Source organism: Haliotis cracherodii, unplaced genomic scaffold (assembly GCF_022045235.1).
Source record: "Haliotis cracherodii isolate W230 unplaced genomic scaffold, xgHalCrac1.p SCAF_1, whole genome shotgun sequence".
NCBI lineage: Eukaryota > Metazoa > Mollusca > Gastropoda > Lepetellida > Haliotidae > Haliotis > Haliotis cracherodii.
In genome coordinates this window covers 49514218-49538652 of record NW_027266264.1, presented here as the reverse complement: position 1 = coordinate 49538652, position 24435 = coordinate 49514218, and the positions used below count along the sequence as shown (strand labels likewise).

The 24435-nt window shown below is 40.4% G+C and overlaps 1 protein-coding gene across 1 annotated transcript in view; it reads right to left on the bottom strand.

Moving 5' to 3' along the window:
• Positions 1-4640: 4640 nt before the first annotated feature.
• The window catches only part of LOC139479005 (potassium voltage-gated channel protein Shaw-like), a 57212-nt gene continuing 37417 nt past the window's right edge, over positions 4641-24435 (bottom strand). Inside the window, exons 2-5 of the mRNA XM_071261735.1 lie at positions 21668-21889; positions 20008-21135; positions 18998-19202; positions 4641-10434 (exon numbers count right to left, since the gene is read on the bottom strand). Coding sequence (XP_071117836.1) covers positions 10418-10434; positions 18998-19202; positions 20008-21135; positions 21668-21889 — 1572 coding nt within the window. The 3' untranslated portion in view covers positions 4641-10417. The remainder of the gene's footprint in view (positions 10435-18997; positions 19203-20007; positions 21136-21667; positions 21890-24435) is intronic.

Sequence of the window (24435 nt, the reverse complement as noted above, 5' to 3'; positions counted from 1 at the left end):
ATACTATACAGTTGTACAAAGTACAGGAGCTAATGATGTTTCTTACTGGGAATATGTTACTTAAGCACCATATAAATGAATGGATAAAATACTTCCATGTATTATATTATAGAGAGATTAGGCGCACATGTTTAACGCTGCACTCACTTATATGACGGTTGTCGTGGTTGATGCATGTCATTGTTTCCCAATTGCGTGGATCGATGCTCATGATGACAATCACTGGATTGACTGGTCCAGACTCGATTATTTATAGACCGCCGTCATATAGCTGGAATAGTGCTGAGTGCGTCGTTAAACAACAAACCAAACCAAAAAGATCGTAATCACAACACACCAAACCTAGCTATATGCATAATTACAGAAATAATACCAAGTTGAGAGATGGTAACGGAGAGAACAATCAAACGCCACTTACCAAGTTCTTGATATCCTTTCCTTCTCTACGTAGTCAGGGAGTCAGATCTCCTGAGGTTCTCTGGCTCTCAACTCGCGATATGCTGCCGGTTCTCCCTTTGCTCTCCACGAGTTATCTGCCTTCCCTGCTGACCACCTCTGTATATGAAGGGTAAGGGTATTTACCCTTTTGACTTGACGGCCCTGAGTTTACAGGTTGTTTACTTGTTTCTGCGTGATGGCCTTTTAATTGTCTGGCCATGTATCAACTTTGTGTAGTAAATAGTCTGTCCAGACAAAGATAATTTAAATAAACAAATGTAAATTGTATATCTCCCTGCATGGATCATTTTTATGTATGACCTCCATATCGTCTTCAGCTTCTGTGCCAAAGAGAAAACTCAGTGCTTTTCCAACAAAAGGAAGTACTGATGTATCTGCAGATAATAATCTCAATACACCATACCTAGCAATATGCACACAGTTCAGAAAATGATACCAAGTTGAGAGATGGTAACGGAGAGAACAATCACTTGATGTCATTCACTTCTCTGCGTAGTCAGGTAGACAGGTCTCCCGAAAATCTCTGGCTATCAATTTCGACTCTCAACTCGCAAAGTGCTGCAAAGCCATTTTTTAATTAGACCACTCTTTCCTTTTTGGCTGATTATTGAACGGGCGGGCGCGTTGCATTATTGCGTTGAACGATGTCACTGATTCGTAATTATGTCTGCTGGGATTTTTTGCATGATGATGATTAAATTAAGCAGTCTGTGTTATTACTGATGAAGTTTTTATTTTCAAGAATTGACTTCAATAACAAAATTCCGTTTATGGTGGTTTATAACGTCACCACCTCCATAAACGCATAAAATATTTATGTCAGTCTCTTAATATTAATACTGTTGAAACTGATTATAGGTTAACGATATCAAGTCTCCCTCCTCACGTTCACGCACATCCACATGGCTTAATGAGGTGTTGGTACTAATATAATAGACTTTGACCTTTTAACCAGAACACAACTCACCCCCTATATATCATCAAAATCCCCCGAAGCGCCACTTCCTAAAACATCCAATGTGACGAAAAGATAAATAGGAGTATTTGTGACAAAACTCAACTGTCTGGTTATCTCTTCAAGAAACGTACCAATGTGTTCAGTCAATATAACGGCATCATAGGTAGGTCGAACGGGTAATGATTTGAAGACACAAGATGGAGGATCACACTTGATTTGTGTAATATGCCTTAATATGAATCGAACAGCCGTTCAGCCTGGTCTTGTACGACATAAAAATGGGCTTACTGCGCGCACGTCAACGACTTCCGTTGGAAGTTGTTTCGCTACAGACAGGGTCTATAGATCAAATGCAAGACGAAACAGATCAGCTGCAAAAATGTCAGAATAAACCAGTCGCCGAGAAATTCATTAAAAGGTGTTACTTTTGGTGAGTGAAAACAAGAAAAACAACAAGGGAATTTTTGTTTTATATACCTGTTAAGGAACGATACAAATATATCTGTAAAGAAGATAATTAAGACACTTAGTAATAAAAAGATGTAATTTAGGATGTTAAATGATTTGCAAATGCAGACCTCTCATTGTTGACCAGTTATATGCAGATAGCAAATTGTTAAGCATCTTAATTTAGCAAGGGTATTTTATCTCAAATTCTATTATGATAAATACACTTGACCGCTTCGTTTCAGAACTGACGTCTTATTCTCTCTTAGCTCTATCTTAAGCAGGAATTCTCTCTGTCATGAGTGTAATTTGTTTTGATGGCTATTTTAGCGGGGTGTCCTTCAAGTACGATTCAAAAGAGGCTGTGCTTTCCAGTGGATCCAAGACATTTAACATAATACATGTGGAACTGCGATGTTATATACTGGATAACTGAGGATGAATGGTGAGGTAGTGTCTTGATTCCTATGTGTATGTCAGGGTGCACACTACATCATTTTGGTGATGAGGAGTCTTGAGGCACAAGCCAATCCATACGCTAGGGCTTTGGAGTAGCGCTCTATGTAGACTTTTGTCTAATACTTCTTTTTTAAATACTAATTTTCCATATTTGACCCCAGGGTTGGCAATGTAAATGATGAAGAGCTGTTAACAAATACCTTGGATTGCTTCCCCACCTCCCCTCTGCTCGTGAATTGTATGCTGAAACTAATTCTGTCCAGTTTGGTGACAGGAGACAGGTGAAGGTAAAGCTCCAACTTATTTGTGTAATATTCTTTCTGGTTATGTTACGGTGGGTAATAATTAAAGAATCTTTTTAGAATTTAAACCTGTTAAAGAAATGACAACTTTCAATGTAAAATCGTTCCTATCTAGTACTGTAGATCTTTACCAGAAGAAGATATTAAATCAATGCCATCTTCAAGTAGTTTTACAGACACGATCACGTCGAAATAAGGACATACATTTTTATTCGATATCAATTTTGAAAATAGATTCAACTTAAGCCATTATGAGAAACCATATGTTTTATTTTACAAATGGCTATGGTATTTTTGAAAAAAAACAGCCTTGTGTGGTAACGTTGAAAAATGTGTACAGGAAAACATAGAAATTGTTTAATCTGTACATATACTCACCGACAAAAGAAACCCGAATACCATACGTGTTGGTGAATATGTGAAGAATTTCTCAGATTCAAGATATTTGAGATTGGTTCGATGCACAAATGAACATTCTGTTATGGTGTGTGAACCGACGCTCATGAATGCATCACATGTGACGTCATAGATCCATAGTGTCATTTGTCTCGTGCAGGATTAGCGTGTAAAGTTTGGAAACCGCGTGCAGCGAATAAAGACACGCTGTGATAACACTTAACTGATTGTTAGTTTTGTCTCTCTCTGTCACCAACTCCATTAGCTATATATTTTGTACCTTTACCAATGCCATTGTCAATACACCATTTACCATATACCATATTCTCAATAACATGCACCCTATTTCCATTACTAGCCACCATGTTCTCAATACCGTGCTCTAAATACTCTGTTCCCGATACCATGCACCCTGTTCCCGATACCATACACTCTATCCCCAATATCATGCGCCCTATTCACAATACCGTTGGCCGGTCACCCTGTATCTCGCACCGTATACACATGCAATGTAGTATTATGATCCTTTGTAAACTGTACCATGTACCCTGTATCCTGTACTTATTGCATGTACCCTGTAACATCTTTTATGTAACCTGTACCTACAGTGTGCACTACATCATTGTCAATGTGTGCCTGGAAAATGACCTAACTACCTTCCCCGGGCTTGCGCCGTCTACACCACACTCATTCTTACTCGACACCTTTAATGCAATACGTGGAAGGATTTAAATATCGGATTTATATTTTACGACGCCATTATCCCAATCTTGAATGAGATTAAACTTTATTGGGTAGCTGTGAAATGTAACAGTTATACTGTTTGCCAGTGTTGTTGACACGAGTGAGGCAGTGAGAACCTACAAACGAATATACAGAAAGTTACCATGGCTGATTCACTGCCTGGCGGATCTAAAGTCGAGTCGAGAGTGCAGCCATAGCAGAGTCAAAGACTGACTAGGACAAACGCAAATCACATGTTGCTTTCACCAGGGGCCGCGGGTGGCCCAGTCTTCTAAGGCGCTGCAATTCGCTGTGCATAGTTGCGTCCCTTGGGCACGCCAGAAACCTATGATTGTGGGTTCGAAACCCGGTTCTCCCCGATTATGTTTCTAGGTTTGTCAGCACCATACCCGTGCTCGTGGGTTTCACCGAAGTTGTAAAAGTCTAAGACCTGAATCACTTCGGGCTTTCCTCCCACATTATGTTGACTCTTCGTGATATGGATCGAATACTGTTAAAACCGACGTTAAGACACAACAAACTCACACACTCACTCACTCAATGGTAAATGAAGTTACATAAAAGTTCAAAAATACGGATGATTGTTATCTTTCAATGTTTAATCTTGACATCCCTGTACATTCTATAGAACGCTACTTATCCCAGGGATGTTCTTTCGATATGCCCGTGGCATATTTTACAGCATATCCTGTTCTGCTTGCAAAGGCATCACGAGAAACGAAGACCCTCACGACGGGAGAATGGTAAAATGGCACGTTATTGTTGTTACCTCCAAAAGGTGATCTGCACTGATGCCCATGCATTGACTAGATAACACACGTCTGCAACAAGATGATAACATGTCTTTATTCAACAGCAGTACATGTCTTGGACGGAATGGTTTTAATGATACTCATCAAATTCTGAATATAAGGACAACCTTTGGACATTTGGATTATAACACGTAAGTGTATTTCTTTCTCCTCTTTATATGCGAGTGCTGGCTGTGTGTGACTTTACTACCGGTGTCACTCACTGACACAAGGAGTCCTTAGGGAGCGAAAACAGACAGAACTGTTGTTACCTGTCACCTTTTACGTACTATTTAACATGTCGTTTCCTGTAACCCGTCACTTAAACATGTCGTTTCCTGTAACCCGTCACTTAATCATGTCGTTTCCTGTAACCCGTCACTTAAACATGTCGTTTCCTGTAACCCGTTACATAAACATGTCGTTTCCTGTAACCCGTTACATAAACATGTCGTTTCCTGTAACCCGTCACTTAATCATGTCGTTTCCTGTAACCCGTCACTTAAACATGTCGTTTCCTGTAACCCGTCACTTAAACATGTCGTTTCCTGTAACCGTTACATTTACATATCGTTTCTGTAACCCATTACATAAAAATGTCATTTCTTGTAACCCGTTAAATATACATGTCGATTCCTGTAACCCGTTACATAAAAATGTCGTTTCCTAGAATCCGTTACATAAAAATGTCATTTCTTGTAACCCGTTACATATACATATCGATTCCCGAAAGCCGTTACATATACATATCGATTCATGCAAGCCGTTACATATACATATCGATTCCTGCAAGCCGTTACATATACATATCGATTCCTGCAAGCCGTTACATATACATATCGTTTCCTACAACCCGTTACATATACATATCGATTCCTGCATGCCGTTACATATACATGTTGTTTCCTGCAACCCGTTATATGAACATGTCGTTTCCGAACCCCTTTACATTATCATGTCGTTAGCTTTCACACGTTACATTAACTTGTGTTACTTGGACTTGCTTTAATTTGTCATAACATACCAACCATTACACCCGATATTTTCATGTATTACACTTTAGCATAATCAAAGCTGATTGCTCAGCTAAAGAAATATGGCATCGTTTAGAATGAGCGATCAACTGTTCATGAAGTTACATGCATATAACTGTAACATTACGTCATCACAATGAAAGGCTGACCTCAGTTAAGGTTTATCATTTCATACATTTTCCTTTATAAAATAACATGTACCAGACATGATAACATCTCTAAACTCTGCAGCCTATGATGTCTCGTGTCTGTGCCTTTCGAAACAGATGATCACACAGTCCTCGTGTCTCGTTTGCTATTCTCTTCGTCACTTAACACCAGGTATTCGATAGAGGACGTGTGGCAGAACTATATTGGGATATGAAGGATATGTGGGTAACTATCAACAAGGCGAAACAGAGCCCCATTGATCTCGCAAGCGTTGCTTTTAATCCCGATAAAGGACTGTGACTCATCCTCTCTCTGTCTTAGGGTACAGCCACGAACAGGGAACAGTTTGTGCAAACTTTTCACTTTCCACTGAACGTCCACGGACCCACATCCCAGCGTCTGTGTAAATATTGACGTATATGCACTGAACGTCAGTCTTGTACAAAGTGCATTGGTTGAAGTGAATTATCAGGGTATAACGGTACTACATGTGACTCGAATGACGAACTCCATTCGGACCAAAGCCTATGGCTGTGCTCTAAGGATTGAGACATTTCAGAGACCAGGTAATCAGATTGCCGTGGCCCTAAATAGCAGATAACACCACTGCGTTGCGTTAAATTCATAACGGGTTATTAAATGATGTTGAGTCATCAAGTACACACACGCACACAGTCCGCAAAGAGTGGTAAGAGCAAACTGATTTTATAATACTAGATTAAATAATTATATTTCTTCATTGTCAGATAAGCAAATTTGTTGGTGTTAACCGTGATACATTTCGATTCTGCCTTTCACAATGCAGATAATCATGTCAGAAAAAATCGTATGGAGTGAAACCCTGTTAAGCCGGACGTTACCGTTCCGAGTTAAATCGTCCGGATTAACAAAGGTCCGGATGAACGAATCATGGGTGCGTGGTATTGTCCTTTAAGTGCATATAAACCACCCCGTTCTGATAACGGTTCTCGGTCTCATCGTAAAGTGAAACACTGTCGACAATCGAGACATCTCGACATCCCAGGTAGGGGGAACCAAAGGGACATTAGTACGTGCACTTGACTCGTTAATCCGGACATTTGTTCATCCGGACAATTTCATTTGGTGTGATACTGACCGGGTTAACGAACTTTCAATGAATGTGCAAAACGTGCATTACAAATGATGATACCAATTGAAATGGTGAATGAGAAAAATATATGGCGCAATGAGCTCCACGTAAGAAAACACAGCATGCGCACATGTTAAAATCTCATGGGCTTGAAACGTCCCTGCAACAATCAAACAAGAGTTTAGCTAACATTTTGGGACATGGACATAGTGTAGATCTTTGGTTCAGGAGACAAACAGTACCTGCGTCACTGTATGACGTGCCTTCTCCAAGAACGGCGTATCAGGCTGTGTCGAGAAACAAAATACTAACACCATCATCAGCACGGGCAGTTATTTACCTGACATTTAGGGATACACAATGTCATTGTTTTTCGTACCTAAGTTAATTAAGACGTCATGCTTAAATCTGCATGAACCTTTCAAATGGGTGAGAACATTTTCAGGGGGCAATGAATGCAATTTCCTTCATTTTAACACATGAAAAACCTTTCCCGATCTTAAGTGAAAGAAGTTGTCTCTTAAATATAAAAAAATATTAAAACTAATCTCCATTACGTTTGACATACCCATCAACAGAATAAGTTAATTGATGCATTTAAGATGGCTGCACGATATAAACAGTGGAGGCGGATTGTAAAAGTGATGTCTATAACCTTTGGTTCAGTCCTTTGGCCAGCTTGCATGACATCTAAGCTGAGCTTACAGTTTAATGTAACACTGTCCTAGGAACCAGCATTTATACACCTGGGAAAAGATACAGCATAACGCCTTCTTAATGTTCATCTTTCACGAACGTTAATGCGTCATTTTAAGTATGTGCATGACATTGATCTTATATGATACATGTACAAAATACAGCAAGAACCCCTTGGCAGTACAAGAACACTGAATGGCCTTCCAGATGGCCTCGGGTACTGAGTCATGTCAAATGACACAAGAGGCAGAGGGAGCAATGGGAAGCATCGTCAAACAGCTAGTGCCAAGAATCAGTTACAAAATATGGCGTTAAGTAAACAATCTTGATTTCTGTATTTCAATGTAAGTATGTCACTTTGTAAACAAAAATAAAAGTGTTTTTGTCATTATGAAAGGATACGATCTTTATAACAAAATGTATAATGAAACTTTACAGTAAGCGGTGCCAGATGCATTTAAGCCTCGAGCAATACATGCTTCAAACGATGATATAGGAACATGTATTGAAGCAAAATCGACAATAAATCTTGTCAGGATTCTGTTGGGACAAAGTTGTAACCGATGGTTGTGAACATCGACATCGATGACAAACGTTGCATAATGAAAATGTACGCGGTTATTACATGATGATAAAAAATGTAATAAAGCGGTGATTGGTAAATTGCAAACTTCAAAATTGCATTCATCATACATGTATGTACACTATGAATATACATCCTTCATCTTGTCACACAAAGTAATGTAATGCTTGCAAGTAGATATTTGAAATATCTAATCTGACTTTAAATACGTTTTTTTTAATTAACGTATGTGGTGAGAAAAGACGGGCGATATTGCAAATGTTGTTTTTCTATTTGAGTTTATCCTTAGCCATAAAAGAAGATAAAGATGCATTTCCAACCTGCTGTGTATGTGTTTGAGGGAGTATGGGTTTATGTGCGATATATTTCCTTACGATATGCCATACGTTCCAGCAATGAAAACCGTGAATGTGTGTGTGTGTGTGTGTGTGTGTGTGTGTGTGTGTGTGTGTGTGTGTGTGTGTGTGTGTGTGTGTGTGTGTGTGTGTGTGTGTCGAAACTGATAACTATGTGAAACTCATAACTTTGATATGTATGTATGTTGTGGTATGTAGTTTAACGCCGCTTTTAACAGTATTACGGTCATAATACGGCGGTCATTTTCACTGTCGGAATAAATCCCGACATGAGGTGGCAGTTGGCTACCGCTCTGGTAAAGCCGTGTGTACGGCCTGGTACATAGTAGCATTGCTCCTGTGAGTATCCGATTCGAACCCTGAAGGTAAGGGATTTATGCTCTCAGTTTTAAACTTCACGTTATCAAAATGAATGTATATTTAATCCATAATAACTACAGTTGTCAGATTTGATAATCATACTGTTAAAGTAAACATAATTGCACGATGCAAGACCATCCCTGAACTGATCATGAGCGAAGAACTTCCATAATTAAGTAATCAATTTCAACAATAGGTCACTACATTACAACTTACTGTAGCTGGAACTGTCCCTCGGTGTATGTACATATCAGTCAGTGGGATGGTGTCAATCATAGCACACAATACAAATGATTAATTACTATTTACACATGCTCGGTTGTGCAGTAGCCGTAATTACTCTGTGTAACCAATAACGGTGGTGTGTTCTGACCCCAAACATATCGTATTGCCTCATATAGACACCAGAGATTCAATGCAAGACGTAGCTTCAATAAATGTCAGAACACCAACAGACGACGGAGCTCCAATAGAGACACGGGAGATCCTATAGACATCAGATAATGGAAGAAAAGGGACAAGATTTTTAACAAACGCTGTGTATTTAAACTTTCTTAAGCCTCAAGCTTGTGAACTGATTTCTTCAGCGAGAAAACGTGAAGACATTGCTCTCCAATAAGAGCCTTATCATTATAATGTCCGAAAGATACAACAGGAAGCGTATATCAGAGGCAATACGGTACTCACTGTACCATCAGTAAATTCACTGCGTAATAACGTATATCAATTGTCGTTTGAACGGAGTGCCATCAAATGTTTGCCTAATCTATAACATTAATTAATAACCTTGTATGTAAATATACCGTATTTACACATGTATAATTATGTACGAAAGGTTTGCAGTCATGCGTTGGAATAGCAGGGTGAAGTGGGATGAGTGACCGTGACATTAGACACGCTGTGTATCATTAGATATGAGTTTTAGTGCAAACATTGAGGGAAATAACCAATATTTTTCATGAATACATGCTCGAAAGCATAATGGCCATTTTTGGTAGTCAAATTAATGGACTTTTCTTATTTCAAAGACGATTTTGGATATGTTTGGCAATTGTTTTTGTTGAACGAAAACATATTTGAATAGTTCATGTGACATCGCCATCGTAGGTATACGATGTGACATGTAATCTTTTCTATCACATGTTATTATATAAAACATAGTCATATAACGACGTCAATACACCATCAATATTATCAGCATTTCAATTGCACAATGTGTTTGTTTAGTGGAATCTATTGCAATTATTCACTGTCAGGGGTTTGGTAATTGTTCAATACATCTGTGTCGGAAATAACCCGTCAAATAACTCAATCTCATTGTCCGCAAGAGATGACACAAAACGATCAATGGCTAAACGTGGTGAGTAATTGATAGCACAACGGTTGACCGATGTAAATTGGCAATGAAAAGAACATGCCAATTACAGAAGCCGATAGAAACATCAGCATCCCTTGTCTGCATCAAGAATGTCGATTCCACGTTTGGTGAAATAGGTTACTCTGTGTCGTCTGGTGCGATGGACGTACTTGTGACAACACGTCTGATTGATGGCCAATTCTCCCATTGTTTCTCATTTTGTCTCGCCATCTGCAAATAGAAAGGATATTGTACTTCTGTACTGAAGAATGAAATAACATTTTGTACCTGCGTCAGAAGTTAGCTGTGTTACAGGTTAGAAAGACGGGACCTGAATAGACGTGTTACAGATAAACAAATATTGTCAGTAGTCAGTCTCACATTTATATTTCGTGTGCAAACATACGTCAGTGATATCATCGGACTGCATCGGAGTTCAAATATTTATAGTCATCGTATTATTTGACATGTTGAAATGCACTTTGTATATCACGATTGCGAATAAATGGAATAGCTTTTAATGTCGAGTTCAAAGTTACACATCAGCATTGTTTCAGCAATATCGCGAATTAAAAAAGATGTTTCAATATATAATATAATGATTTAAAAGAATTCCGTCAAAAACATTTGGATGGCATAATATTTACACCTACTTAAAACATATGCTAAAAACACAACAACCAAACGCAGACCATCGTCATATCCCTGGCCAATATGGAAGTAGAGTAATGCATCGATTGTATTGGTTATATTGGATGGTTAAATAACATCTAATACTTAGATTTTTATATTTACTAGGCTTGAGTAATTTTACTGTTCACCTCAAGATAAGATAGTATAGTTTCAACTGCGTAAGTGATGTATTCCAGTTGCATGACGACGAGTCAAATCAGTGTGTGAAGAACGCCCGGTGAGTTATATAAAGAGGTTTTTGTTCTATAATTTTTTATGAAGATGTACTGCTGTGTCATACTCCCCACTTCAACGTTTAAATAAATCACTATTTGTGTGCTAGGACAAGAATGAAAGTCAACATGAAGAAAGTAATACTACTTGAAAACGGAGGCCCTCTAAGTAGTAGCAGACGTTTCAAGGAGAAACATAATGAATTTGTATCACTCTACAGGTACAAATAAGAGGAATGTTCATATGTTAATATGGACACCAGGTCCTCAGCTTCCCCATAAAGTTTGTATCGTAATGATGAGAACACGACATTAATGGAAATAAATAAATGTGCCTCATATAAAGGTCGATAAAAATTATTTTGAAATTAATGAATGTAATACATATGTCAATACATCTTCATGAAGACTTTAGGTTCCTCGGCTTTAGGGTCGTCATTCATCATTGCGGACTGCGGACAATTTGGATGTTTTGCGTGTTTTCTGGGAGGATGATAGTCACACACGAGTTTTTTTGTAATGTGAACACCACACAATGCTTGTTCAACTATCGAGTGCACAAGAAACACTTTTGTTTAATCGTAAATACCGTTTACGCAAAGTTACGGCTTCCTGAAAATCACCGTCTACGCGCCGTGGGTATGCTGCAGACGCAACGGTGCAAACGAGTTGCCCGGCACCTTAATGTTCATCGAAACGCATTATCATCTCTTTGAAGACGTTATCTACAGCAGAGCAACTCATGACGTGCCACGGGCCGGTCGTCCACGTCACGTCACGTCACGTCACGTCACGTCACGTCACGACAACAAGACACGCATATTCGGTTGGTGCATCTATGAAATCGATACTAAATTGCCAATTCAACTTCTCGGACAATTCCTGGATTGAGACCAATTAGTAGCAGAACCGAACATAACTGTTTGAGGGGGCACAACATCCGGCCCCGACGTCCTGAGATACGCCACATTTTGTTTTCACATCACTGCCAGGCACGCCTAGCTTGGTGTAGACAGCGTGTGAGGTTCAGAAGACAAGACTAGAACAGGAATACTGTTGACAGTCTAGTCCAGGATGCATCTGAAGAGTTCTGATGGTCGGGTATAACGGCGTCCAGGATAAACGTTTAAACGGTTGGAAGTGTTATTGTATGGAGTGCCATCATAATACATCATTGCTAATGACAATTTGAAAGGCGTACACTACCGGGGCGACATCGTTCGATATCATGTTCTACACTTTGTGCAAATTCCCAGACGTTACGTCACGTTACAGAATGATAATGCACGCCAACAAGCATGTGTTGTAACAGACCTTTTGAGACAGGATAACCCAGTCAATTTCCATCTCAGAGTAAATCATTAAAATGTTTTCACTGTGAAACACCACTTTACAGACGGCCAAAGTTCGCAAACGTTATTCCAAGCCCTTCTGAAAATGACGTGGGATTGGAATGTTTGAAATCGGAATTGCACAACACATTATTGCTTGGCGTGTTGGGGTTCAGCATAACACCAAACAGTCACATGGGGTCGGTACCAACGGACGAGCAACACCAAGGAACGACCACGTACTGGACGTCATCGAGTAACGTCACTTCGACACCCTGTACACATGGTCATAGACTACAGTGGACAACAAAACATCCCTTGGCCTGCTGTTGAAACCAGATCTGTCGCCCTTCGACCCGTTCAAACCAACCAGTGACGTTGACCCATCTGCTGCATGCCTTGGTCAAGGTCTGCAATGAAATGCAACATGCTCCTCTCCGCCGTCTTGTATTGCCAATGAGGCGCCCTTGTCAAACTGGAGTCACGGCTAGTGGTGGTCATACACCGACACTGAATTGTGAACTGCCAACTGACAATTAACAACCTGAGATGACGTTTACAGAGGATGTGTTGACACTGTCATGATGAATTCATATCTAACAGCAATCAATATGTGTTCTGCATTTATTATATCGGTGATGCACAGGAACTTTTTACCGCTAGTATATATCGCGTGTATCAGAAGGCTGGATTAACGTGCGACTGAATGATCAAGGCAGCTGATAACATAATAGTCATGTTGCTTTTACGAATCACACACACACACACACACACACACACACACACACACACACACACACACACACACACACACACACACACACACACACACACTAATTATTAATATTAACATGTTGTTGTGTGATGGTTGTTTTCCACTGATATTAAAGTTTCAGAAAGCTCACAACGTACATTCCGTATTCTACGGGAACATTTCTCTAATGTTGAATTAATCGATATCACCACTCGGATCGTCGATAACAATCCTAGATTATGTAATCAATTGACAAAAAATTCAAGGTTCCAAGGAAATAATTCACTTGAGATGTATCTACAGAAGATTTTCCTTCTTAAATGCATGTGTCAAAATATGTAATCAATTGGGAGGACGTTTGTCATTCTAAATTTAATTTAAATCTACACTGTGCATTTGATTTTGAATAGGCAGTATAGGTTACAAAATATCATATTTTCGAATCTGTTTCCTTTCACATCACGAACAACCAACGAAGACGGTGCTTATTAAACCAAGGATCGTGGTTAGTTGGGGGTCGCAACTTTCTGAGCGTAATTTAGCCGTGCCAGTATCTGCTGGTTGTTGTTTAGAAAACTATATTCGTCCTTGTAGGGGCCTAAATACCCGTGGCCATGGACTCCTACATCGTGGTAAATATCTAACCTACTCTTAGTTGCATCATTCTATGGTATGGGCTACTGTTGAATATTCTTTTAAGGCTTACGCAAGTATGCACCGAATAATGGCTGATCGGGGATATGGGTTGGTCGACTTCTGGTGTTAATCAGTGAAGAAGTGTGTCAAAAACTTTATAGACGCTTATGTAAATTAGATGGTAATAGAGCAACTGCCAATTTTTTTTATTTGGAGTTATGATTTAGCAATGAAGAAAAAGCGTCCCCTTAAGAGTTGATGTCGAACTTTGTGATTCTAATTTAGCTCATTTAAATAACATAAACGTTGATTATCATATCCTTTATGCTGTTTTTTCACAAATTACCGATGCTATTTTTAACGATTATGTACATAAACGGAAACATGGAGTGTCGCAAGCAGGCATTAAAACCGGAAGAGGTGGTAATAAACTAAGAACTTAATCCACCTTTAAATATGAATTTGGTTGTGAATTGTATGTAAATTGCAGCATGCCTCGCAATATAGAAGGGCACTGGTTCTTTTTAGCTGTGATGTAGCTCCTAAGTGTTGAAACTGGGAGATATATTTTGGGTGTCTTTTATCAGAAAGAATTTGTTTCTATTGTAAAGATTTTATTGAAGATGAAAGACACGTTTTACTGCAATGTCCATTATATCACGTCGAACGTTTTAACCTTTTAAACAAGTGTACCCAATTTGAAAAAGGCTTCATGTCCTTTTACGATCAAAATAAGGTTCGTTTTATACTGGCATACCCTGGACTGTTCTTTTTAACTGCCCACACCTGCCATAATATCTAAAACAACGTGCTGCCAATTTGTATTTTCCTACTTGATATATATTTTATTGTAATTGTTTACGGTTTTACGGTCCGTCTGTCTGTCTGTCTATCTCTGTCTCATATATAACTGAAATACTGTTTAAAGCAGCGTTTAGACCAAACTCAATTGGCTGGTTATGGATCTATTCTGCTTTTGACTCTGGGGTGGTCAATCAATCCAACTGACCCCTGTGTATGTTGTAATCTGACGACATAACTGGTGTACTGACTTTTAATACGTTTGATATCATTACTGTCTTGACGGTGACCGCCTCCGTAGTGTAATGGATAAGCGTTCTGCCCGGAGATGTGAGATCGATGGTCCGATCTCCGGCGCAGCACACCAAAAGACGTTAACAGATGGTACTTGTAACCCTGTCTGGCGCTCGGCATTCAGGGAATAAAACAAGGATTGGTCGGCTCAAAGGAAATATTGGTGAGTGAGTGAGTGAGTATGGTTTTACACCGCTTTTAGCAATATTCCAGCAATATCACGGCGGGGGACACCAGAAATGGGCTTCACACATTGCACCCATGTCGGAATCGAACCCGGGTCTTCGGCGTGACGAGAGAACGCTTTAACCACTAGGCTACCCGACCGCCCACTCAAAAGCAATATAGTGTGTCTGAGTGGGAATCCATTAAACCGCGGCATTGTATCTCGAATGCTAGAATTATAAACCCTGCATTTGTCCGGACTAATACAAGTAGCCCCGAATGTTCACTATCTGGCATTTGCCGATGTGATGCAGCGTCCTAACGCCAACGCTGACATTTTGATACCATGAAATGTAACATGTTGGTTTAACTTCCAATTGTCTTTACATTTGTCAATGTATTGAACCCTTCGGCGTTACCGTTATGATTCATCATAGCGTGTCACCTGCATAATCCATAAAGCGCTTCTGATACAACTGATTTAATAAGTAATTACGCTTTCATGGAAGCTTCACCGCCGATCCCGTAAATATAACATGTTTATACAAACAGGAAATTTCTCGACACCTAACAGCCGTCTTCCCTTATGATGTTAGATATATACCAAATGAACTATAGGGTTACCATAGAAACGAAAAAATATTTTTACACTTATTGCGTTAGAGCCATTCAAATGTATGGTTATGATATACCGCTGAGCATCTTTGGGTCAGATGGGGTTAAGCTGTCGTCGTTTGTTGTTCCAGGGCAATTTGTATTATAGTTTTATCATATTGATTCTGGAGCTATTGAATCGATACCGACTTTATTGATGTTTCTTCCGTACTTCTAGCGGTTTGAGAGTAAACAGCAGACTTGCATGGACGGTAAAATGGGACTTTTATGTAAACGTAAAAATCTGTAATGCACGACGGATCGAAGAAGTGTGACATTAACAAGAAGGCGTTTATGTTTAAACCACGTTTTGCAAGGCAAGAAGTTCAATATACGTGATTTTCCTCTTGTTACCATGTAGTTGTCCGTGTTTACGTCACCGCCAGGCAACGGTGTTTTTTTCGTCTTAAATTAAAGCGGATTTGCTTTTCGTAAACGCATACATGCAAATATACTATCTGCATTTACTCAGATCAATAAATTTGAGAAGCACTTTAAAGCTATTATTATCATGGCGATATACGAGTGTAAGGAAAGCGGGTATTTGGGTTGCACTCTATCTATTGTTTATGTGAAAGGTTTTGTCGATGATGAGATACTTTTTACTGTTAATGTAAACTAATACATCAGGTTTCATAGTGTCGACACAACACGAAGACATACATTACCACCTGAACATCATCGTGGTATTGTGAGTAGAACATGGTTTGTCAACATCAACCACGATTACGAATACGCACTTATTACGTACTTGTGACATTCTACATTTCGTTACTACGTAACTATCGCCTACTACATATTGCCCAACCTCAACCAGAGTTTCATATTATTGATTTCTTTATCTGGAGACAGTGCCAGAACGCATGCTGTATGGCACACACTTCCTCTCTGATTCTCATCAAGAACATTATGACACAAACACCTGCTGTATGACACACACTTACTCTCTGATTCTCATCAAGAACATTATGACACAAACACCTGCTGTATGACACACACTTACTCTCTGATTCTCATCAAGAACATTATGACACAAACACCTGCTGTATGACACACACTTACTCTCTGATTCTCATCAAGAACATTATGACACAAACACCTGCTGTATGACACACACTTACTCTCTGATTCTCATCAAGAACATTATGACACAAACACCTGCTGTATGACACACACTTACTCTCTGATTCTCATCAAGAACATTATGACACAAACACCTGCTGTATGACACACACTTACTCTCTGATTCTCATCAAGAACATTATGACACAAACACCTGCTGTATGACACACACTTCCTCTCTGATTCTCATCAAGAACATTATGACACAAACACCTGCTGTATGACACACACTTACTCTCTGATTCTCATCAAGAACATTATGACACAAACACATGCTGTATGACACACACTTACTCTCTGATTCTCATCAAGAACATTATGACACAAATACCTGCTGTTGGACACACACTTCCTCTCTGATTCTCATCAAGAACATTATGACACAAACACCTGCTGTTGGACACACACTTACTCTTTGATTCTCATCAAGAACATTATGACACAAACACCTGCTGTTGGACACACACTTACTCTTTGATTCTCATCCAGAACATTATGACACACACACCTGCTGTTGGACACACACTTACTCTTTGATTCTCATCAAGAACATTATGACACAAACACCTGCTGTTGGACACACACTTACTCTCTGATTCTCATCAAGAACATTATGACACAAACACCTGCTGTTGGATACACACTTACTCTCTGATTCGTGAGTCTCTTCCAGAACAATATGACACTAACACCTGCTGTTGGACACACACTTCCTCTCTGATTCGTGAGTCTCTTCCAGAACAATATGACACTAACACCTGCTGTTGGACACACACTTACTCTCTGATTCGTGAGTCTCTTCCAGAACAATATGACACTAACACCTGCTGTTGGACACACACTTCCTCTCTGATTCGTGAGTCTCTTCCAGAACAATATGACACTAACACCTGCTGTTGGACACACACTTACTCTCTGATTCGTGAGTCTCTTCCAGAACATTATGACACAAACACCTGCTGTTGGACACACACTTACTCTCTGATTCTCATCAAGAACATTATGACACAAACACCTGCTGTTGGACACACACTTACTCTCTGATTCTCATCAAGAACATTATGACACAAACACCTGCTGTTGGACACACACTTACTCTCTGATTCTCATCAAGAACATTATGACACACACACCTGCTGTATGGCACACACTTCCTCTCTGATTCTCATCAAGAACATTATGACACAAACACCTGCTGTTGGACACACACTTACTCTCTGATTCTCATCAAGAACATTATGACACAAACACCTGCTGTTGGATACACACTTACTCTCTGATTCGTGAGTCTCTTCCAGAACAATATGACACTAACACCTGCTGTTGGACACACACTTCCTCTCTGATTCGTGAGTCTCTTCCAGAACAATATGACACTAACACCTGCTGTTGGACACACACTTACTCTCTGATTCGTGAGTCTCTTCCAGAACAATATGACACTAACACCTGCTGTTGGACACACACTTCCTCTCTGATTCGTGAGTCTCTTCCAGAACAATATGACACTAACACCTGCTGTTGGACACACACTTACTCTCTGATTCGTGAGTCTCTTCCAGAACATTATGACACAAACACCTGCTGTTGGACATACACTTTCTCTCAGATTCGAGAGGCTTTTTCAGAACATTATGACACTACCACCTGCTGTTGGACACACATGCTGTCAGTTTTAAAGGTCTTCATCGGAACATTATGACACTACCACCTGCTGTATGACACACACTTACTCTCTGAGTCTTCCAGACCATTATGACACTACCACCTGCTGTATGACACACACTTACTCTCTGAGTCTTCCAGACCATTATGACACTACCACCTGCTGTATGACACACACTTACTCTCTGAGTCTTCCAGACCATTATGACACCACCACCTGCTGTATGACACACACTTACTCTCTGAGTCTTCCAGAACATTATGACACCACCACCTGCTGTATGACACACACTTACTCTCTGGGTCTTCCAGAACATTATGACACTACCACCTGCTGTTGGACACACACTTACTCTCTGAGTCTTCCAGAACATTATGACACCACCACCTGCTGTATGACACACACTTACTCTCTGGGTCTTCCAGAACATTATGACACTACCACCTGCTGTTGGACACACACTTACTATCTGGTTCAGGGGTCTCTACAGGTGCAGGTTGTGACTTGGCAGCGGCAGCGGGCGCCGGGGAGGGGCGAGGGGTCATCCGAGCCTGGCGTTTCTGCTCCCTCTTGGTATTGACCATGTCCAGTTGACGCCGCCTCTCTTCCTTCAATTTCTCGTTCTTCCCGTGCAGGTCACTCAGCAGCTGTTCCGTCTCAATCTGCTGGGCCTTCAATAACCGATGTCATGGTTACATCGAGGACACATGCAATCAAAATGTGTTCTAGGTCTCATTTAATTTCTTACAAACATTTATAATACGTACATTGAGGATGGGTAGCGAGTTGTAACATTTATGACAAATGGCCTTTGCATAAACTGCCAAAATCATATCACTTTAATATAAAATCGATATGAACGGTTTTTACAGATAAAAATAAGGATGGGGATCGTTTTACCTAGCGATTTTAGTGCTATAGTATACATTTCCATAGGCCAACGATAGTCGTAGTGAAAAAATCGCTTTGAGGTACAACCCTGGAGGTATATTGTTATTAGGAATTTCGTGTTAAGATGTGTCAACCAGTACACACAGAAGGGAAAACCGGGACTGGATAACTGACCCCTCTGAATAGGTATGAGCGGATCATTGTTTCCCCAGAGGTGATAGGTATGATATACCGAGCAAAGGGAACGTTTGCCTAGAAATCAAACGGCAATAAATTTCAAAATGCAAATATGATATAAGTGCTGTAAGATGACCTGAAATATCAGTTTCCCCTTCAATAAATCGGCGGTTTGGCGGGTAAGCCAGCTACGCGAGTGTCAACATGTGGTGCACAATAGCAAGATGGCACAACCACGTGGGCGTATTACGCACGTGCAGCACGTGCACTTTCATATCCACTGAATGAACTTTGCCAAGTCACTTGGAGAGCCTTCTCCTCTGTGTGTACCGGTACTAAGCAAGAAGCTACAGACCTAACTTGCTACACTTACGGCTGTTATGAAAAAGAACACAAAGATATACAAACCGATTTCTGTCCCTCATCTATGGACAGGCTGATAGGTGAGTTTGGTAGTTCCATACTTTCTGTGACGCACTCCGACACAGTGGTGATACGGGAGCCCTGTAGACTTCGGTTCCATCGATCCTCAGCTGCTGTCTTAGGTTTGTAGCTCGCTCCTATATTTTTATTAGCGTCGGTAGAAGGTTCTTCTTTCTTCTTCACATCTTCTATGACACTGAATTCCCTTTTATTTTTCTTTCTGTTCGCAACGTTAATTGTCAATTTTTTTATAAAGTCTGTTGCTCTCTGATTTTTTAGCAGCAGCTTCCGCTGTAGTTCCTTCCGCTTCTTCTCGGGTAACCGCACCCTTGATTGCGCATGCGCGTAATAAAGAGTAAAGTTATTGACCACGATTGGGACCGTGAAGGCAACTGTTAACACCCCACACAACACACACATAAACCCGATGATGTACCCTCCTTCTGAGACTGGTACCTTGTCACCATAACCAACCGTCGTCATGGTTACTAGAGCCCACCAGAAACCAATAGGGATATTATTGAATGTTGCATTTTCCGCATAATATATTATGCTGGCGAATATTAGAACCCCGCTAAATAGGAATATAACCATGAGACAAAGTTCTTTTGTGCTCACTTTAATAGTGTAGACTAAAATCTTGAAAGCAGTGTAGTGTTTCATTAGTTTGAAGATCCGCAGGACTCGTACGATTCTTAAAGCCAGGACGGACTTGAGAAAATGGCTGGCAGAATCTGCAGGGTTGATGGTCTTGATTGTGATGGCGATGAAATGCGGAAGGAGACACAAAATATCGATGACGTTAAGAGGCTGGCGTATGAATACCAGCTTCCTCGGAGCAAAGAACAGTCGCATGAGATACTCAAATGTGAAGAAAGCCGCACACAAGTAGTCCATGTACTTCATGGCGTCATGAGGTTCGGTGAGTGTACTGGGGAGTTCGTCCACCTTGACCTTGCAGCAGCATGCCCCGTCCCCCCTGCTGGTGACCTCCAATGATGTTGTGTTGGGGAGAGTCACCCCTGGGAGCGGCACTCGGAACCAGGAATGGGTCTCAAGGCAGAACACGGCGATAGACAGAACTACGAAGAACATTGATACGACCGCATACACCTGCAAAAGACAGGATGGAATTAGTTTATTTGTTGTAATCAGCACGCGAAACTTTATGGATGACATTTTGAGGATGCGACCTAATTTTTTCAACTTACCCATTCGCTTTAATCAACTTATAAGGAGGGGCTGCCCTTTACTGAACGGAACTTGAAGTTTAAAGGATTCGAAGGAAACTTCAATTTCAACTTTTTAAGTTAAATGCCTCAAGATAAATAAACGGATAGAAAATATCAGAACATGAAAAGGGATAAAATGCAACATTTATATGTTCCCCTCTTTAGAATGAAAGCATATAGCTGTCCTGACATTCACCAAACGGCGTGGAGAGAAAATACGTGTAAGGATTGGGTTGTATGTACTTTTCCAACTGTGAGTCATTATACACAACATGTAGGCTTAACATTGCCTTAGATAGTCGTAGCGCTAAGATTGATTTGTGAAACCTGGTCTTGGGCAGATGTCCGGGAGAAATACGTAAACTTTAAAAAATCTATGTTCATGAATATGCAATGCTGTTGGAGAATAACACCTTTGCCCATCGTGATGACGCGGGGTCCTCCAGGAACATCCAAATCCGTTTCTTGAATTTCTGCAGTGACGACGGTTTTTCCCCCCACGCCTTCTCGTCTAGTCCCAGGGTGAAGTTCTCGTCAAGGTCCGCCAGAGTGTCTTTATGTTCCTTGAAGCGACTGTAGTTGCCCCAGCAGCATGGCTCTATGTCCAGCTCCGTCAACCCCCAGTACTCCAGCTCCTGAAAAAAGGTCCTATGCGATAATTTGAAAGATAAATATTGTAATTTAGGAGTCATGTCTAATTGCAGGTCTTCTAGCTGTGATTGATAGTCTGATTCGAGGCGGTGATGTACAAATCCGTCGTTATATGTCGTCATATTCGTCATTACATCATATTGATGTACCATCATTAAGTTATGTAGTCTGTTTTGTTCTTGTGGTTAGTTATCGGCCGACCTGTTATGTACTATGGGACGGAATAATAACAGAAGAGAATGTTTGGATATAAAAAGGCCAGTTGTTGAAGGCGGAGACGGGCGCTACACCGAGCAAAGTGAGATAACTCCCAGCAATCAAACTAAGATTACAAGTTATGGTAGATTTATCAGGCGGGCCAATAACCCCATTTAGCTAAATACCACTAAATGACATTAAAGCACCCACCCCATCACGCGCGCACACACACGCTCACACACGCACACACGCACTCACGCACGCACACACACACACACACAGAGGACTACCCGCAAGACTACCCGGACCCGTGGTTAGTCACGTGATATATTGTTTCATGACAAAAAATCCCAATATAATTGCGTGCTTACACGACAATTTTAAATCTCTAATGTTCGCATTTCTTCGTGGCTATGAACACGTCCCTTCTGACTCAAATATGTTTGAACAAAGCTAAAACTTCAGTCAACTTCAGTGTATGCATGACCACATACGTGCATCTAAAAACATTCTGCACGGGCTACTGTCAAACTATTCCCAATCGGACATTTCGTACCTCTCTCTTGACACCAACAGCGGGTACTCGGGTAGGGACGGGTAATGGGGGTGTAGGTACCTGGGTAGTATATTTGGACTCGTCCCAGCCCTAATATATAAACAAGTACATACATACATACATACATACATACATACATACATACATACATACATACATACACACACACACACACACACACACACACACACACGCACGCACGCACGCACGCACGCACGCACGCACGCACGCACGCACGCACGCACGCACGCACGCATGCATGCATGCATACATACACACACACACACACACACACACACACACACACACACACACACACACACATACATACATACATACATACATACATACATACATACATACATACACACCTTACTAACAAACCTTCGGGGAACCTCACTATCGTATGGTCTGTATTTATCATAGGGTTAGGGGCAACACTGTTTCCGTACATATCATCATATTAACAAACTATTGATTTTATTAAACATGCTCACCTTCGGAAATATCAATCGACACCTGCACTACACTACACTACACTACACTACACTACACTACACTACACTACACTACACTACACTACACTACACTACACTACACTACACTACACTACACTACACTACACTATCACTATCACTACACTACACTACACTACACTACACTACACTACACTACACTACACTACACTACACTACACTACACTACACTACACTACACTACACTACACTACACACATGTTGATGGCGGCACGCGTAAAATTGTAATGCTTCACAACAACATGTAATGCCTATTTCCCTATTGTGTTATAAACTTGAGATGAACAAAACCAATATTTCAGAGAGAGGTACCCTAAAATAATGTTATAACTCAACCCTATGTGCATGGCTAATGAAGCTGCTGATCAATGCCCTTGAAGTCAGTTCATGTTAATATTTGACAACATCATCTATTACACAATCCTCGTTATTGCACAACATTAACAAAAGAACGACTTCTATTCCTCAGCTCTCGTGTGTTGTAGTGAGTCATCACTTGTGTCGACCATTTCAAACAGTGGCACAAAGCCTGACCGATAATGTTCTATATGACCCGGGAACTCTGCATCTAGAAGCGATCAATTATTCATTGTGGCAAGATAACAATTGTTATTCTCAGATGAAAGGGAATGTATATATAACGCCTCATTGTAAATGTACGGGAAACATGGTCGGTAATGAACATACTTCCGTAATACTACCGATGACGTCAGATCTCACCAAGTATCAGCCGTCACATCTTTTTTTACTCAAACCCAATCTCATCTAAACCAGATCATTTAGTCCAATACGATAACTCTCTGCATGAACACACGACAATCAGTCCATAGGAGATTGGTTTCTGGTGTCCCCGTGGAACCCAAAAGAAGGTTTCTGAAATGAATCGACTTCGTTTCTTGCTACATTCGATTAAAAATGTCAATCGTACCAAAGGGAAACACACATTGACACAAATATACCATCGAAAACATCCTGTTGGGCTCAGAAACGACAGGGTGTATAAATATATCCACAACACCACTATAGCGCGACCTTTGTTATTTTCCATTGTTAACTGCCCGGTTATGTTCGTTTTCGAGATACAGAAATTAGATATGCTGCTCTGAATGCTACGCTCGTGCCGATAATGAGAAGTCGCAATGCTGACTGGCTGATTACAAAATATACCTGACGCGACCTCCTATGGTATCGTATAGAACTAAAGCAAAACGCATGAACAATTTGATCACTGAAGCGTCCC